General features: G+C 38.6%; 1 protein-coding gene across 1 annotated transcript in view; it reads left to right on the forward strand.

Annotated features, from left to right (window-relative positions):
• The window catches only part of gucy2g (guanylate cyclase 2g), a 113,038-nt gene that overhangs the window by 34,442 nt on the left and 59,779 nt on the right, over window positions 1-18,817 (forward strand). The window contains exons 7-12 of the mRNA XM_051922611.1: window positions 212-315; window positions 455-618; window positions 7,981-8,130; window positions 11,379-11,462; window positions 15,397-15,501; window positions 16,027-16,098. Of these exons, the coding sequence (XP_051778571.1) occupies window positions 212-315; window positions 455-618; window positions 7,981-8,130; window positions 11,379-11,462; window positions 15,397-15,501; window positions 16,027-16,098 (679 nt within the window). The remainder of the gene's footprint in view (window positions 1-211; window positions 316-454; window positions 619-7,980; window positions 8,131-11,378; window positions 11,463-15,396; window positions 15,502-16,026; window positions 16,099-18,817) is intronic.

Consider the following 18,817-nt stretch of genomic DNA (forward strand, 5'->3'; position numbering starts at 1 on the left):
AAAGTGTGTTTCTGTAACCTTAAAACACTCACCTTTACAAATACACCAAGTGCCCCTCTGCTTGTCTTCTCACCTTGTGCACTGAACACAATATTAACTCATTTGTACAAAATTAAATTTCAGCCAAGAAAACTTCCCGTTTGTTGACATGAAAAATAGCGATAGACATAACAGTGCTCTAAATAAGTTGTTTTTCTTCTCATTCCACCAGGCAGACTCCAGAATTTTCTTTAATATACTGGCCTAATGGACATCCAACCAAAGACAAACCAGACTGTGGATTCAACAATGAGCTCTGCGAAGCAGCTGCTAATAGTGACTTTTTGATTCTTCTTCTTCTTATTATTATAATTATATATTTTTGCTTAATTCGTCTATCATGTAAGAGACCATACCTAATGAACTATGTTTCTAGAACAAACTGCTTATTTGTTTTTGTGGTCTTTTCCCACAGATATGTCTGTAATAAGTCTGATCTTGATCCTGTTGGTGGCAATTAGTGTTGGGGCTCTATGTGTCATTATCCTGGTTGTCCAAAAGGCTAAACTGCAGAAAGAGGTGGATGACACTTGGTGGAGCATAAGCTATAACAATATTAGCATCATTAAAAATGAAAAGGTAAAGTGGAAAGTTAACATCAGTTTGGACTGGAGTCCATAAGAATAACATGGTTAAGACTATAATGTTAAAAGTAAAGCTCACAACACAGCTACAGTATCAATAAACAGTATTCACCTCTTAGATGTTTTCTAATTTTATCATTATACAACATTGAATCACAGTGAATTTCATTTGACTTGTTCGACACTGATCAACAGATAAGTGCAAACAGTTCTTGTAAGGTTGTCTAAATTAATTACTAATATACAAAATAACATAACTGATCACATAAGTATTCACCCCCTAATATGACACACTTAAATCATCACTGGGGCAGTCAGTTGCTTTTAGAAGTCACAGACTTAGTTCAATGGAGATCACCTGTCTGCATTTTAAATTGATTTAAGTACACAATACACCTGAATGTTGACTGTTGAGTTGAGTCAGTATGGTGGCCTACCCTACACAATGACAACAAAAGAACACTCCAAGAAACTCTGACTGAAAAACACAAGTCAGGGATTTAGGCAAGAAAATATCAAAATCACTGAATATCCCTTACAGTCTGGATAAATTAGTCATGAAGAACAGGAATAAGTATGGCACAGGTGCAAATCTGACTACAGCGGGCTGTCCACAAAAACTGAATGATTGTACAAGAAGAATACTAGTGAGGGAGGGAGGCCACCAAGAGACCTCTGAGAACTCTGAAGAAGTTACAAGCTCCAGCGGGTGAGACTGGAAAGACTGTGCATACAATAACTGTTGCCCGAGTGCTTCACCAGTCACAGGTCTATGAAAGAGTGACAAAAATAAAAAGTGCATATGACATCAAAAAAGAAGGCCGTTGGGAGACTCTGAAGTCAGCTTGATGAAGGTTTTATGGTTTGATGAGACCAAAATTGAGCTTGTAAGCCAGCCGACTAAACACAATATTTGAACACTGCATGTTATTAAAAACCCATCATCCCCACTGTGAACCATGGTGGTGGTAGTATCATGCCTTGAGGATGCACCTCTGCCACAGGGCCTGGAAGGCTTGTGAGGGTAAAATGAATTCAACAAAACTCATGGAAATCCTGGAGGAAAACCTGATTCAGTCTTCAAGAAACCTGCGCCTTAGGAGAAGATTTGTTTTCCAGGAAGACGATGACTCCAAATGTAAAGCCAAAAACTACACAAGAATTGCTTCAAAACAACAATGATAATGTCCTGGAGTGGTCAAGTTAGAGTCCAGATCTCAATCCAATTGATATTTTGTGGCCAGACTTGGAACAGGCTCTTCACACACAATCTCCTTTAGAGCTTGACCGGTTTTACAAAGAGGAATGCAGAAAAATGGCAGCGTCCAGATATGCAAAGCTGACAAAGAGACCTGAGCACACAGACTCGGGGCTATCATGCCTGCCAATGGCACATCTACTAAATACTGACTTGATGGAGGTAAAAACATTGTCGATCAATTGTTTTTCTGCTTTAAGTTTAGTAATTAGAACATTAGAACACTCTAGACGAGAACAGGCCATTCAGCCCAACAAAGCTCGCCAGTCCTATCCACTTATTTCTTACAAAAAAACATCAAGTCGAGTTTTGAAAGTCCCTAAAGTCTTACTGTCTACTGCACTACTTGGTAGCTTATTCCAAGCGTCTATCGTTCTTTGTGTAAAGAAAAACTTCCTAATGTTTGTGTGAAATTTACCCTTAACAAGTTTCCAACTGTGTCCCCGTGTTCTTGATGAACTCATTTTAAAATAACAGTCTCGATCCACTGTACTAATTCCCTTCATGATTTTAAACACTTCAATCATGTCACCTCTTAATCTTCTTTTGCTTAAACTGTAAAGGCTCAGCTCTTTTAATTTTTTCCTAATAATTCATCCCCTGTAGCCCTGGTCTCAGCCTAGTTGCTCTTCTCTGGACCTTTTCTAGTGCTGCTATGTCCTTTTTGTAGCCTGGAGACCAAAACTGCACACAGTACTCCAGATGAGGCCTCACCAGTGCATTATAAAGATTGAGCAGAACCTCCTGTGACTTGTACTCCACACATTAAGGCGCTATATAACCTAACATTCTGTTAGCCTTCTTAATGGCTTCTGAACGCTGTCAGGAAGTCAACTACAACTCGTAAATCCTTCTCATAAGGTGTACTCTTTCCGACTGCCTATTGTGTATTCAAACCTAACATTTTTACTTCCTATGAGTAATACTTTACATTTACTGACATTAAATTTCATCTGCCACAAATCTGCCTGAGCCTGTATGCTGTCCAAGTCCTTCTGTAATGATATAACAGATCCCAAATGATCTGCTAATTCACCTATCTCGGTATCATCTGAAAACTTAACCAGCTTGTTACTTATATTCCTATCTAATTTATTTATATATATTAAACAGCACTGACCCCTGTGGAACACCACTCTTAACATCGGCCAGTTCTGATGAGGTTCCTCGCACCATCACCCTCTGCTTCCTGTGTCTGAGCCAATTCTGCACCCATCTAAAAACATCACCCTGAACTCCCACTTCTTTTAATTTGATGCCCAACCTCTCATGTGGCACCTTATCAAATGCTTTCTGAAAGTCCAGATAAATAATATCATAAGCTCCACTTTGATCGTATCCTTTTGTTGCCTCCTCATAGAAGTCCAGCATGTTAGTAAAACACGACCTCCCTCTTCTGAACCCATGCTGAGTGTTCAGAATAACTCCTGTCCTTGCCAGGTTTGCTCAATCTTATCCTTAATAAGTCCTTCCATTAATTTTCCTATGATGCACGTTACGCTTACTGGCCTATAGTTGCTTGGATCTGCCCTGTCACCCATTTTATATAATGGGATGATATTTGCCATTTTCCAGTCCTTCAGAATCAAATCAGTTTAATTAGTTTAAACCACTTTGCAAAGATCTGTTTTCACTTTGACATTAAAGAGTCTTTTTCTATTGATCAGTGTCAAAACTCCAAATGAAATTCACTGCGATTCAATGTTAAATATTAATTAAATGTTGAAATTTTCAAGTGGCTGAATACTTTTTATCAGCAGTGTAGATACACAATAGGGTGATGGTCACAATGGTCAAAAAGGTCACAATGATTTCATGGTGACACAATGATTGATAACATTGGCTTGCTCACTGTCTCTATGGTGTAGGCATGTTCTTCATCATTGCTGGGGTTTTCTCTGGATATGTCTGCATTCAAAAACAGATAAACATCTCAGTTGGTGACCAGTATCAAGGAGAGGGCCTTGTGATGTACTGGCGCTGCCATCCATGTGCCACTAAAAACTCTAGATCCTCATGACCCTGAGACTGGCTCAGGTGAATTTAGTTACTTGTTGGTAATATTTTCAGACTTTCGAAACTGCCTCCATTTATATAATTTGTGTTACAGATTTATTTTGGCTGCTGCATAGGACAATTTAAGTGACATTTATACATTAATTGAGACTACAGTCATGAAAATATATGTTTCTCTGGTTAAACTTTAAACATATTTAATTTCTCTATATACAGTCAAAGTAAAAGGTATGTGAACCCTTTGGAATTATTTGGTTTACTGCATGAATTGGTCATAAAAAGTGATCTGATCTTCATCTAAGTCACAGGTACTGATATACACAATGAGCTTAAGCCAATGACACAAAAAATTCTACTCTTTTATGTCTTTATTTTACAAACGCGTTCAGTGTTCACAGTGGTAGTGGAAAAAGTAAGTGAACCTTAGGATTTAATAACTGGTTGACCCTCCTTTGGCAGCAATGACCTCAACCAGGCGCTTCCTGTAACTGCAGATCAGACCTGCACATCGTGCGGGGGGGAATTTTAGCCAATTTTTCCCTGCAGAACTGCCTTAACTGTTCCATATTCTTTGGTTGTCTTCTGTGTATGGTTCACTTCAAGTCATTCCACAGCATCTCAATAGGATTGAGATCTGGGCTCTGACTGGGCCACTCCAAAAGGCAGAGTTTGCTTTTCTGAAGCCATTGTGCTGTGAATTTGTCCTGTTGCATCACCCAGCTTCTTCTGAACTTAAGTTGATGGACAGACACCCTCACATTATCCTGGAGAATTTGTTGATAAACTTGTGAATTCATTTTCCCCTCAATGATGGCAAGCTGTCCAGACTCTGATGCAGCAAAAGCAGGCCCAGATCATGATGTTCCATCCACCATACTTCACTGGTTTTCTCCCACAGTCCAAAGACATGCAGGTTAGGTGCATTGGCGATTCTAAATTGTCCCTAGCTTGGTGTGTGTGTGTGTGTGTGTGTGTGTGTTTGTGCGCACCCTGCGGTGGGCTGGCACCCTGCCTGGGGTTTGTTTCCTGCCCTGCGCCCTGTGTTGGCTGGGATTGGCTCCAGCAGACCCCCATGACCCTGTAGTTAGGATATAGCGGGTTGGATAATGGATGGATGGATATTGTTAATAATTAAACATGTGAGGACACGAGGCAGCACTAGAGACGAGCTGGCGCCCCGATTATTCCTGCCTCACGCTGTATTCTTTCTGGGGCTGGCGTGACACTGGAAGGATAGATGGATAGGATAATTAAACATGTACTATGAAGATATTTCAATGTTCCTTAAAAGCTTACAGATGGCTTAACGTCTATTACAGAGCTGATTGTGTGGCAATTGGTTACTTGGAGAAAGAAAAGGAAAGACAGGAATTGGGGGTTAGTACGTTTGAAAGAGACAGTACTGCTGCAATAAATTATTTCATCGAAGGTCTTGCAGCAAGCATCTTGTGTGAGGTAGGAGCAATGTCTGGACAGGGCACTAGCTCGTCACTATCACTGTGTTCCCATGTTTAATAACATGCTTTAATTCCTATCAACATGAAAATTATATCAAGTATACATTTCAGTATTTTAATTATTCAGAGAACAGTAATATCACGAATGTAATGTATTCTGTGTCCTGTTGGAGGAAGAGAAAGCCTGTTTAAGAAGCACGTAGTGATTCACACACATAGAGCACACAGAAGAACACATACAAAACAAAGCATTTAAAATGCTACTATAGTTATGATGGTATTTGAGAAACTAGTAAATTAAACGGTTTAAAGATGAAGTTTATGATGTTCTACTTTAATGACAAAACAAACTATGTGATTAAAGTTGAAATTTAGAGGTTAAAGTTGACATTTTGAGCTTTTTTCTCACTGTGTCCCTATTTTTTTTCTTTTCTCTGTACCCTAATAAGCTTTCATATGACACTCAGATGGTGGGCTACGACTCGCCTTTTCACGGCGACTTTTATATCTGACAACTTCTTTTTTATTTTGGGCACTGTGCGACTTTGTGAACTTGAGCTTTCAAGTTTCTACGACACTCTATGTTATTCGATCAACTTCCTTTTGTTGTTTATATCACTGTTTAAAACAACAAATAGTAAGTTTTACCTTGCCTCCACTTGGTATTCGTTGAAATTCTTTTATTTTCTCCCGTGCTTTTGCCATTGCCTTTTCACAAAACGCTGAGCTTAAGGGCTATTTATATTGATTTGTATATTCAAAGAGGTGTAATTCTGGGAGGAGTTGGGGAGTGGCAGCAGGTGCGTGCACGTGCGTTACTTTTCACAATGACCGGGATTTATGTAGCGGAAGAACGTGGAAGTTGGCAAATGCACAGATTTATGCATCTGGATTTTTTTGTGTGTACACACATTTCCGCTTGTGTCCCTACGCCATGTTTTAGTGTGAATTCTACACACGGCGTTATGCATGAGGGTCATGGGGACCTCCGCCAACTAGCCTTCCACCCACTCTTGGGTTTTCTATAGTGGAGTCTGTGCTGGCCGTCCAATCTGATGAGAGACTCTTTCCATGTGATGATTCCAACACTCCTTTACCCAAGGTGACTTTTCCATATGCAGGAGAGCAGCTTGGCAGTACAGCAGTGGCACCAACATACGTTTCTGTACAAATGACAAGCAAACAGAAATGCAGCATACACAACTAATCAGCAGCTCTAGTCAGGGTATGCCAGAATAAAGTAGTAAGTCTTCAGCCAGGATTTAAATGCTCTTTTATAACACTTTGTTTATGTATTCTTCAAAAACTTTTATCATTGTGACCTTAGCATAATCTTGTTGATTGTTTTGCTTGTGAGTAGGCTTGTTTTGGGTGGCTTGAGGCCATACTGTTTATGGCAATGATGTCCGTCACTTGTCATGTGTGGGATGCTGGTATGATGAATTTCATTATCACACTTTTCCTAGATGGTGGAATATCTAAGAATTTATATGTGTATTGGAGTCATTCTAAAAACAAACTTGTTCATATTTTATGTTGGTGAGGTCTACATGTTAACAGTTTTTAATTTTTCTCGCCGTTGTTAAGAACAGACTGGCAATCAGCCTGTAACTGAAACAAGGAAAGAAAAGAGGCATGTGAGAAGACAAAAATTGTATGAAAAAATACCAAAATATGAAAAGAGGCCAGCCTAAGGACATTTAAGTAATTTGTTACCTGGATGACAAAACAAAAATTGTGGTGCCATCTTAAATACTCAATGTGCAGTGACATAACATGTTGTGTAGACATTGGTCATGTGGTAGCCACCACCCTAGCGAGCAGTACACAATATGGCCACACCCCCATTGTGAAAGTGCTGTGTGAATGATAAAGAGGCAGCTAGATGCAACAGCACCAACCCTCGACTTGGGTTGGAATTACCTTAATTACCATTAAATGAGTCCTGAAGTTGACTCCCAAGAATACATGTGTGACATGCCACAGGATAAAACTGGCAGTCTCCAGATGTTTCAAAGGCAGTTTAAGAAAGTAAATGCTTTTATAGAATCAAAACACCTTTGGCCAACCAATGATCGAATGTAGTTCATCAGCTGGAGTCTGGGATGTCTTCTTATAGTGGCTCTATCCTCTCGTTACCCTCCAACTGTGGTGTGTGCTGATATTTTGTTAAAACAGGCAGAAACTGGTTGTCCTCTGCTGCTTCAACTGCAAGTTCAGAGGCTCACTGTGTAACGTGTCTGTCGTTTGATGGTTGATATGGGAAACATGTAAAACTAGCCACTGACCTGACTGTGTCATCACTTTCTGCCATCTCTCCTGCAGTTTGCATTTGCTCCAGCCACTGACAAGCAGCTGCTGAATCTGTTTGATGAAGGAGGCTATATGTTCTTTTAATCTGAAGAAGTGAGCTAAAGCAGGAGAGCCGTCAGCATCACTGCTTGCTTGTTGTGTGTTTGAGTGATGAAAATGACAGCTCCCGTTTGAATAAAAATGCTTGAGACTGTTCCTGTCTTCACAACAATTTTCTCGGAAACCTGGACTCACCTCCTTCTCTCCCATGCAAGTCTGTGACCCAGACATTTGCTTTTGTTTGAAATTTGTTTTTTTTGTGTTTGCTTATTAGGGAACTCAGAATGTTTCTGCAGCAACCACACCTTCAGTTAAGGGAAGTGGAAGCTTTGGGTCTCAAGCTGCCAGTTCTGAGAACAACAGCTACAGCTTGAAAGATAAATATGGGAAGGAAACCATTTATACTACAATCGGTCTTTATCAGGTAAGCAACCTTCTTATTTCTATTCATTGTTGCAAGGGGGGCAGCACTTATACTAGCAGTACGTATACATACTTGTACATATTAATGCTATGTCTGGCCTAACTGCTTCAATCCACTGTCAAGCTAAAACTATTTCTCTTGTATATGCAGACATGTGATCAGAGAGTTTTTTTTTCTTTATCTGTATATTAAAATCTGTATTATATGTAACACTCATCATCACAGCATTACCATTTATAGGATATTTTTAACCATCTGCGAATATATCTAAAAAACCATAATAATTCTTATTAAAACAAGTAGCAAGTAGAAAACCACCATTTGCCTTAATTTCTTTCTGTAATCCCATGTCAATTTCAGGCTGATGAAATAACCCTGAAGCAATTGCAGATATGGCTACAGTTTTACTCAACACAATATTTAACACACTCATCATCTCAGCATTTTCTGAACCCATCCACCCAAAACCATGAATCGTTTTCTTGTGATGTTCCCAATTCTCTTGCATTACCTTTTTAACAGGGTGATTTGTTTTATTTGTTTTATGACCTTGAACACAACCAAAAACACTATCCCAGCTTGCCTTTAAAGGCAGGGGGTGATTCCCTGTGGTGCGGTATCGATGGCCCCGCCACTTGGGGTCCACCCACAAAATACAAGAAACATAGGAGAGCAAAAATATTCAATTGAAACTACATAATCAAGAAATAAAATAAATTTTACATAAAAAGACAAATAATAAAAATAAGTAATGATATTGACATAATTGAGAACAATCAAAAATGAACAAAAAAGACTTAAAAAATAATTTAAAATTAAGCCTGTGGAGGATCCCAGCCTTAATTGTAACAATACACATCTACAACATGGCCAGTTTAGAAATGGCAGTTAACTAGGAAGACCAGAAATCCAAAACTAGGACATTTGTGTATAGACTAACCAGATTGTCAGTTATACAGTAAGAGTGCTAGATGCAAATAAAACTGAAGATTCAGGGTTTTCCCACATGGATTTTCAAATGCCTTGTAAAAATTCGCAAGAAATCGAAGTCCTGGGGGGACCATCATGGAATATCGTACACTGCAAAAATGCACATGAAATCAAAGTTCAGGAGTCACCCTTTGTGTTTCAACCTCCTTAAAACAGAAGAAATGGGACATTTTCTTCAATCCCAGGATTCTATCCTTAAAACAGTATGCAATTTAAACAACATGACTTCTGCTCAACCAAACCACGATGTTTGACCTGAAATCAAGACTGTCCTAGTCAAATTGGGGTGTCTGGTCACCCTATAATTAACTTAACCTGCACATCTTTTGGGGGATTTGCAAGGAAAAACAGTTGCCAGTTGTAATGAAAACATTAAAAAAATATTTTTGAATAAAAGGAGTAAATTCAGAAAAAAGTTTAGAAGCTCTGCTGACAGCCAGTATACATATAAAAAAGTGTTCAAAATAGAAAACTCAATTAATAAAGATCTCACTTTGATTTGTGTTCAATCAGTTCCTCATGAAAGTGACCTTTTGAGTATATCCGCAGTGGTCACTTGTCTTGTTGACAAACCTTCCCTTAGACAACGACCCAGTTAAAAATATGACTCTCAAATGTGGCGACATAGAGTTCAAATACTCGTAATTGAGAGAAATTATCAAAGTGTCTACCTCAAGTCATGCAGATGGACATGCCAGTAGACAAGTTGATCCTATAAGAAAGCTAAATTTAAATCTCTTAAGTTTTAAAGAAAATATTTTCAAAAAAGGAAAGCAGGAGAATGTAAAAAACAACGAAAAAAAATCAACAAATCCAAAACCATCCACGTAATCCAAAGACAAAATGCAGGTTAACAACAAAATATATCCATATTTGACACAGTAATAATACATGTAACATATTTCATGTTATAACACAAAATAATTAATAAACTTAGAGAATAAACCTTGCAAATACTGGGAGAATGTGCAAAATCCAAAACTATAACTGGGAGCCAGCAGATGAAAACCTGTAAATTTTACAAATAAATAATGGACCAAAAATGAATAACAACAAAATGCAACAAATCTTATTATTTATTTACGCACAATCCTGGTACTTAATCCAACTACTTTAGGCCTTTGTGTGAAATAACAGTGATTCCTGTGTCACCAGCTGGCTGCCATTTTTGTTTAACTACCACTTTGCCACTGCATGAACGAGCACCTTCTCCATGAGTTAGAGGAAACCAGCAAAGTAACGTGGACTACTGACTTAAAGGCCTTCATTGTTTGATTTTGTCAGTATCCTTGACTGTGTTGTTGTTTATACGTTTTGGATGGAACAGTTCACTGTTAAATTCCATTTATTATGTATATGTGCCTGATGCTCACATTCTGGGCTCATCAGAGGTATGCACTGCTACTTTGGGACCCCAGGGGGTGCTGTTCCTGACAGTATCTACTATTCCATCTCCTATAGCCCTGAGAAATTGCCCAATGAGGGCAACTGACTCCGCCCCTTCTGGTCCAGCCACTATAAAGCTGTGGGGCTCCTAGCAGGGATTGTCTCATTCCGGAGGGAGCAGACCACAGAATGGAGCTCCTACCTGGATATTGACTGCTCTACAGAGCATTGAACCACCCTGAGCCTTGCTTTAGTTAACTTATCTTTGTTTATTTGTAATTATCAAACACTTGTTTATTTTAGGACTCTCCAATTATTTAAAGGGGCAACCTAACATTTCTTTTGTGGACATTGTGTTCCCTCGATCGCCGACACATGGAATTTATTTTTGTTAATGTGTTTGCTAATTTCACGCACCCATTTTTTTTTTTTTTTGCTTCACAAACACTCACTTTTTGGTGCTAATATCACATACTAACTTTGCAATTTTAATTTTGTGAACCCATTTTTGACATTTATGTTTATGCTTTCATTTTTGATAAGTAAATAAAGTGTAATGTTCTATTTTTTTATTTTACACACTCATTTTTTAATGTTAAATTTTGCACTGATTCTTTTTTTAGGCTTATACACTTTTTCTTCAGCTAATTTGTTGCATTTTTTTTAATGTACACACTTTCAATTTTTGGTTATTTTGTTTACGCTTTTTAAAATTGTATGTACTGTTTTTTGATTTTTTGCATTGTTTTTTTTTGTTTTTGCATTTTAGCCTTCAGGGCACCATATTGAAATTTCTAAAGCAGTAAAATGAATTTTAATAATTGTAAGGGATTGCTAACCTGCACTGTGTGTGTGTGTTTGTGTTGTTTCAGGGTAATCACGTTGCCATTAAATACCTTGACAGACAAATTATTACCGATGTGAGGAAGCCGTCGATAATTAAAGAGTTTCGCATTGTAAGCTTTCATTTTTGCTTCTTTTCTCCTTTTTATTTAGTAAGACAGTAGTTTCTCAACATTCTGTGAGCTCAATCATAGTAATCTATTTTTATATGTTACTTAACTGCTGCCCCCCACCCATTCATTGGTTCTATCTTTAATTCAAAAGCATGTGTCTCCACTCCTAGAATACTGTTAATTAATTTGGTGTTGCTACATCATGACTTCCTTCTCTTTTCAACAAGCAGGTGTTTAAAGATAACCTTGAATTCTGAGTCTATTAACGTAATGTCTTTATAGTGGACAACTTAAACATTAAAATAAGTCTCCGGAAAAAGGATTAATAACAAAGATGTTACAAGCAAATGAGACTGCGAGGGTGAATCTCATTAATTGGTAACACAGCTTCAGACAGCAAACGTTTCGACTGCTGTTTCCTTTCCTCTTAACTTTTGAATGTTTGTGTTCATTCCATTGCACTTTTTCTTCTTGACGGAGGTCACACCCGTTCTCATATTAGACAGGACACCTCCTCTACTGTTTTCAGCACTAGGAACAGAGTTGTAGGTAATAGAGAGCTTACTAATGCAGTCCACCATGTTTGGAGTCATCTATGAAAACAGGGCCATGAGTTATTTGAGCAATGGTCACTCTTTTTTTTTTTGTAACAGTCTAATGAGAAACATATTGTCGTTTGTATATGCACTAATCTGAAAAGTAAGTACACCCACTTTCAGTTATGTGGCTGTACATTTAAGGAGATAACCAACAATTGCCTAACCTAGTCCTAAAAATAGACACCTCAGGCAATAAGCAACAAGAAACTGATTAACAGAAAATAAAGCATTGTGTAGAAGCCATTTCTGAAAAAAGTAAGAGTGCCCAAAGATTCAGTAACTAGCAGACTTTTCTATTTGAAGAAATTTGAACCACAGCTCCTTATAGTATCATGTGAGCTTATTGATGTTTGATGTCATTTGTCTCTGCTTGGTTCACTTTTGGTCCAGTTGGAGCATCTTGACAAGGTTGAGATCATGACCATTTTTATATCATTTCTAGAGCTTATCTTTATTTTTTTACAAATATTTTGGATGATTCTGTACTATATTGAAATTAGTCATTTAGCCCGTTACAATAATTAGTAGGAACAGTCTATATTAAATGGCAAGGGACTTTGACCTCATTCTTTTTGTTGGTCGTATTTTTCTTTCTTTCAGCCTTTCTTTTGTTGATGTTTACTTGCTGAGCTGACCGTTCTTCTTGGGCTGCCGCCGTGTATTGTGTGTCTTTAATTTTCTGTGACAGTAATACTGTCTTGTACGGCTCTATTCAATAAGGGCGCATAGATAATTTAGTTCAAATGGCTCTGGAATATGTGAAGAGCAACAGGTGCAGATCTTTATTTACGCACGCCTTTATTCGCTGCGCCCAATTGAGGTCGTCCTTTTGAGGCTCGCCTTTTTGTGCGCGCCCTTATTGAAGGATACCGTCTTGTACGTCCGCTGGCTTGTACGTCCGTAATATACCTTTAATTTTCTCTGGCGGTAATACAGGCGTGCGCGTCGGTAATATGCCTTTAATCTCCTCTGACAGTAATACTGGCTTGTATGTGGCTGTAATATGCGTCACTTTATTGTGTACCTTTAATTTCCTCTCGCAGTAATACTGGTTTGTATTTCCGTAAAACGCCTCTAACTTTCTCTGACAGTAATATCGCGTATCGCACTGTGCCCCGCGCATGCGCACTTCACCAGAAGACACACACACACGGACACCTGGATGCACATAGGGATTTTATATATATAGATGTGTAATAATATATGTGATTAATTCCCATTATTAATTCATTTTTTCAAAATAGTTTTCTCTGTTCAGTTTGCATTTCCTCCTTATATTCTTATGAGTTTTTCACTGAGTATTTCACTTTTCCTTCCATATCCCAAGGCACGTGTGTTACATTAATAGGCCTTGTAAGTGTTATGAAGGACAGACGAGTATGATGGTCTTCACATGACCTGGAGGGTCCTCCCCAGACAGTGCCTGCTTTCTCACAGCACCTAGGGACACCGATAAGACTGCACTTTTGGACTCCATCTCCCATGTACCCCTGTGGGTGACCAAACTGGGATGTCATGGGAGGACTGCCGCCACCTGTCATATGGGGGGAAGGAACTGCTTCTTGCCTCCAGCTTCCGCTGGTCCATCCTTTTATATACCTCTAGCTGTGCAAGAAGTCATTTTCCTGTCCAGCCAACACACTCATCTGCCCCTCACAACACTTACAGCCTATTATGCCCGAGTGTGCCCTGTAATGGAGTGGTGCCCCCTCCAAGACTCGTCCCCATTTTGACCCCAACATCAGCCCCTTGTGACCCTGAACTGGACTAAGCAAGCTTGGGAATGTAATGTTAGGTCATATTATAAACATACCAGTAACGGTGCACTGCATGATAACATGCAGTGAATACACTTGACTTGAGCATTCCTAGTTTTCATCCTCTTTCTCTATACGTTTAGCATTCATTTGCGCAGAGGTTGATGCACTTGTTGCTTCCTGAGCAGCTCTTCTTTTCTCCACTCTAGCGACCCACTTCTTCTCTTCTTTCGTTGGCATCTTTTCACGTCAAAACTGATTAAGTCTGTGTTTGTGTTGCAATTACTTAGTACGTTTTCTTTAGTTTTTCACTTCAATCTGCCTCCAGAATGATTTAAGATATGAAGAGGTAGGGGAAGTGACGGCGAAGGTGGTAGGGATGAGAAAGGCGCCCATACATGTGCGCCACACATCCACCCTGCTGGTGCGGCGGAGAGTTGATTCTACAATAAAATAAAATAAAAATAAAAAGAGGAATAACCTTGGCGGTCAATCTTCACCTCGAAAGTGAATAGTAGATGTCACGTAGTATATGTGTACCAAATTTCAGGTCAATAGGTCAAATGGTTTGCAAGCTACAGGCGATTTAATATCCTGGACAGACAAACGAACAGCCACAGTAGCGTATTATATATAAAGAAGGTTGTTTTTGTCTTTTAAAAATAGCAAAATATATTTTTAATTTAAGAATAAAATATTCTGAATTTCCACAATCAGAATGTTCTATGTGCTTTATCTAGTAGAGGGTCACAGAGAGCTGGAGTGACATTGGGAATGAATCAAGTATCAGATCTGGATGGGGCAGCGGGCAGGCCTTGTCTGGGCACTGTCATTCACAAAGTCCGACTCAGCCTTACAGAGTAGGCAGTCAACCTAACTGCACGTCTTGAAGGAAATCAAACTGAACAGACGACATTCGCATGGTCTACACAGGTTCACTCAATGGCTGGACTGAGGTCCAAGTGTTGTAAATCAGCAGCACTACACACTGCACTACTGAGTTACCCAGAAACATTCACCATAGAATGCAAAATATTTACCTCCATCTATACATCCATCCATTTATCTGTTTTCTAATTTGCTTTTCCTGTTCAGGTATTCATAGCGCTGTTACAGCAAGTCACACTCCCACACACACCCTCACTCACTCATAACACAAATTAGGTTCGCTGTTGTGTTACTAATAATATTTAAGATTCAAGCTAGAATAAATTTTTATGGCAAAAATAATTCATATCATACTCGTTGATTGGTAAATCTTTTCATTATACCATACCATGTGCCATCTATCCTGGTGGCACTGGGCATAAAGCAGGAATCAGCTCTGGACAGGATGCCAGGCCATCACGGGGCGCACTCACACAGGAACAGTTTGGAATTGTCAGTCAGCCTGACATTCATGTCTTTGGAGAAAACTGATACACACAGGATGAAGGCTTTTTCATTATTCTGCAGTACATTTCACTTCTGCATGAGCTGCCTACCTGTATTACACATCTTCTGTATGTTCGGTCATTTTTAAATACAAGTCCATTAAGCAATTTTTATCCTTTCTGTGCTTTTTGTGTTGAGTAACAGATGCGAGAGCTTCGACATGATAATCTGGTGCCTTTCTTGGGGGCTTGCATAGATCCCCCTACTATTTGCCTTGTTTCAATGTACTGCAAGAAGGGGAGTCTGAAGGTAAGTCCCTCGTTCTTTGGGCGGATATTATGAATTCTGTATGTCTAGGCGACTAGGCTGATTCCAGGGCTACAGGGTATGAATTATGAGGAAAGACTGAATATGTGAGCTATTTTAGTTTAAGCAAAAGTAGATTAAGAGGTGACATGATTGATGTGTTTAAAATTATGAAGGGAAACAGTCCAGTGGATTGAGACAGCAACTGTAAAATGACTTCATCAACAACATGGGGACACAGATGGAAACTTGGTAAGGGTAAATTCACACAAACATTAGGAAGTTTTTCTTCATACAAAGAACCACAGACACATGGAATAAGCTACCAAGAAGTATGTTAGACAGTTTGGTAGACAGTAGAACTTTGGAGACTTTCCAAACTCGACTTGATGTTTTTTAGAAGAATTAAATGGATAGGACTGGTGAGCTTTGTGGGCTAAATGGCCTATTCTTATCTAGATTGTTTTAGTGTCTAATATAGTGGTTTGATTTTTAAACTTGTATCTAAAAATTTTTTTTGCTGTACAGGATATTTTGAAGAACGTAGATATTGAGCTGGATTGGATGTTCAAGCTGTCCTTTGCTTACGACATTGTGAATGTGAGTCTGCAAGTTCACCTTACAACACGTTGGGCAAGTACACATGATTGCTTAGGATGAGCTCTGTTGTTCCTGAAGTTCCTGAAGTTGTCATTTGTTTTTTTTAAGATTACTTGAAGTGTTTAGAATACTTGAGGATTAACTTATACATACATTTTTGCTTGATGTTTATTAAAATAAATTATGGGGCACAGTTGTAGAGGATAACATAACATTTTTAATGTACAGTAAATGTGTGGTCTACAGCATTTTGTGAATAAGCAAGTGTTTCTCTTTGTACAGATATTTCTATCTGCTGGTACAGTAGATACTCCAGCCTGAGTATGTGTCTGTGTCTCCTACCAAAGCTATTTGACAACAAGTGTAACTCTGCTTTTTAGAAATGCTTTCTTACTGTCTGTCACTGTTGATTCAATCAGACAAATACAAATTTTGAAATCAATCAAGATATTGTCACTGCAGTCAAAATAGAACCCTGTTAATGACACCACATTCAAAATAAGTAAATGAAAAATAATAAGGATAGGGAATGACTTAAGAGAGATGTAAAGCACAAATATAATGCTAACTAGCAAAATACCCGCGCTTCGCAGCAGAGAAGTAGTGTGTTAAAGAGGTTATGTAAACATATATACAGTATACATAAACATATACACATCCACATATACATATATATACATATACACATTTACACATCTACATATATATATATATATATACATATGTACATATAAATATATACATATCTACATATATATACACATATATATACATATGCACATATATATATATATATATATATATATATATATATATATAAATATAGACATACATATATACATACATACATATATTCACATATATATATATATATATATATATATATATATATATATATATATATATATATATAGCAAATTACCCACGCTTCGCAGCGGAGAAGTAGTGTGTTAAAGAGGTTATGTAAACATATATATACATATACATATATACACATATCTACATATACATATATATATGTACATATACATATACACATCCACATATATATACATATATATATACACATATCAACATATATATATACACATACATATACACACATACATACACACACACATACACATATATACATATACACATACATACATAGTGCGTTGTAACACGGGCTGTGATTGTTACATGGGAGGGAGACGACAAATCACAGCTTCCCGCTTTCTAATTTGGCCTGTGATTGGTGCTTTGACTGATGCCCAGATCCCACAGTATGACCCTTAGGAGAGGCGTTAGGCAAGTGTAATTGAATAGCGGTGCTGCAAGTTTAGCTTTACACCTGTTTTTAAGGCTTATTGACTGAAAGGGGCTTTCATGAAAAAACGTAGGGCTTTGCTACAGGATACACCCTCCACAAGTTAAGGAAGTAAAAATAAAGGTATATATTTCTGTTTTATTTAAACCTTTTAAGTTTGTATGTGGGCAGTATGGTGGCGCAGTGAAAGGTGCCAGTTAGGAGACCCGGGTTCGCTTCCCTGCGTGGAATTTGAATGTTCTTCCCGTGTCTGTCTGGGTTTCCTCTGGGTACTCCGGCTTCCTCCCACAGTCCAAAGACATGCAGGTTAGGTGCATTGGAGATTCTAAATTGTCCCTGGTGTGTGGGTGTGTGTGGGTGTGTGCGCCCTGCGGTGGGCTGGCACCTTGCCCGGGGTTTGTTTCCTGCCTTGTGCCCTGTGTTGTCAGCGATTGGCTCCTGTATTTAGGATATAGCGGGTTGGATAATGGATGGATGGACATCTGTATGCATAGCCCCATTTGCCCGTTTTCGTTTTTTTTTTTTCTTCAGTAATATTTCAGCAAACTCGGAGCTTGTCAGTTCAAATCCTGGTACTGACACCACTGTGTGACCCTGAGGAAGTCACTTCACCTGCCTGTGCTGCAAAAAACAAAAGTAATGTAACAAATTGTACCTCAGATGTTGCAAGTTGCTGCAATAAAGGCATAAGTAAAATAGATAAATATGTATTATACACATAGGAACTATTCATTTATTTTCAGTTAAGTCATCTGCAGCAAACCTTTATAAATGAGGGTTTCTTATTTTTAGATAGTGCAAACTGTTTCTTCTTCATTGAGGCTTTCTCTTGGAGAGCTTTTTTCATTTCATTGAAAATTAAAGCAGCAGCTGCCAAAATATGTAGCTTTCTTATTAATTTTTCAACATTGTGTAAAATAACTTTATAAAATAACATCCATCCATCCATCCATCCATCCATCCATTTTCCAACCCGCTGAATCCGAACACAGGGTCACGGGGGTCTGCTGGAGCCAATCCCAGCCAACACAGGGCACAAGGCAGGAAACAATCCTGGGCAGGGTGCCAACCCACCACAGGACACACCCAAACACACCCACACACCAAGCACACACTAGGGCCAATTTAGAAACGCCAATCCACCTAACCTGCATGTCTTTGGACTGTGGGAGGAAACCGGAGCCCCCGGAGGAAACCCACGCAGACACGGGGAGAACATGCAAACTCCACGCAGGGAGGACCCGGGAATTGAACACAGGTCCCCAGATCTCCCAACTGCGAGGCAGTAGCGCTACCCACTGCGCCACCATGCCGCCCATAAAATAACATAAAAGGTTTAAATACTCGTTATCCTTTTACACTAAAATATTACTAAAGAGATACAAATAAAGTAAAATGCATATGTTCTTT

Source organism: Erpetoichthys calabaricus, chromosome 2, assembly GCF_900747795.2.
Source record: "Erpetoichthys calabaricus chromosome 2, fErpCal1.3, whole genome shotgun sequence".
In the NCBI taxonomy this organism is placed as follows: Eukaryota; Metazoa; Chordata; class Cladistia; order Polypteriformes; family Polypteridae; genus Erpetoichthys; species Erpetoichthys calabaricus.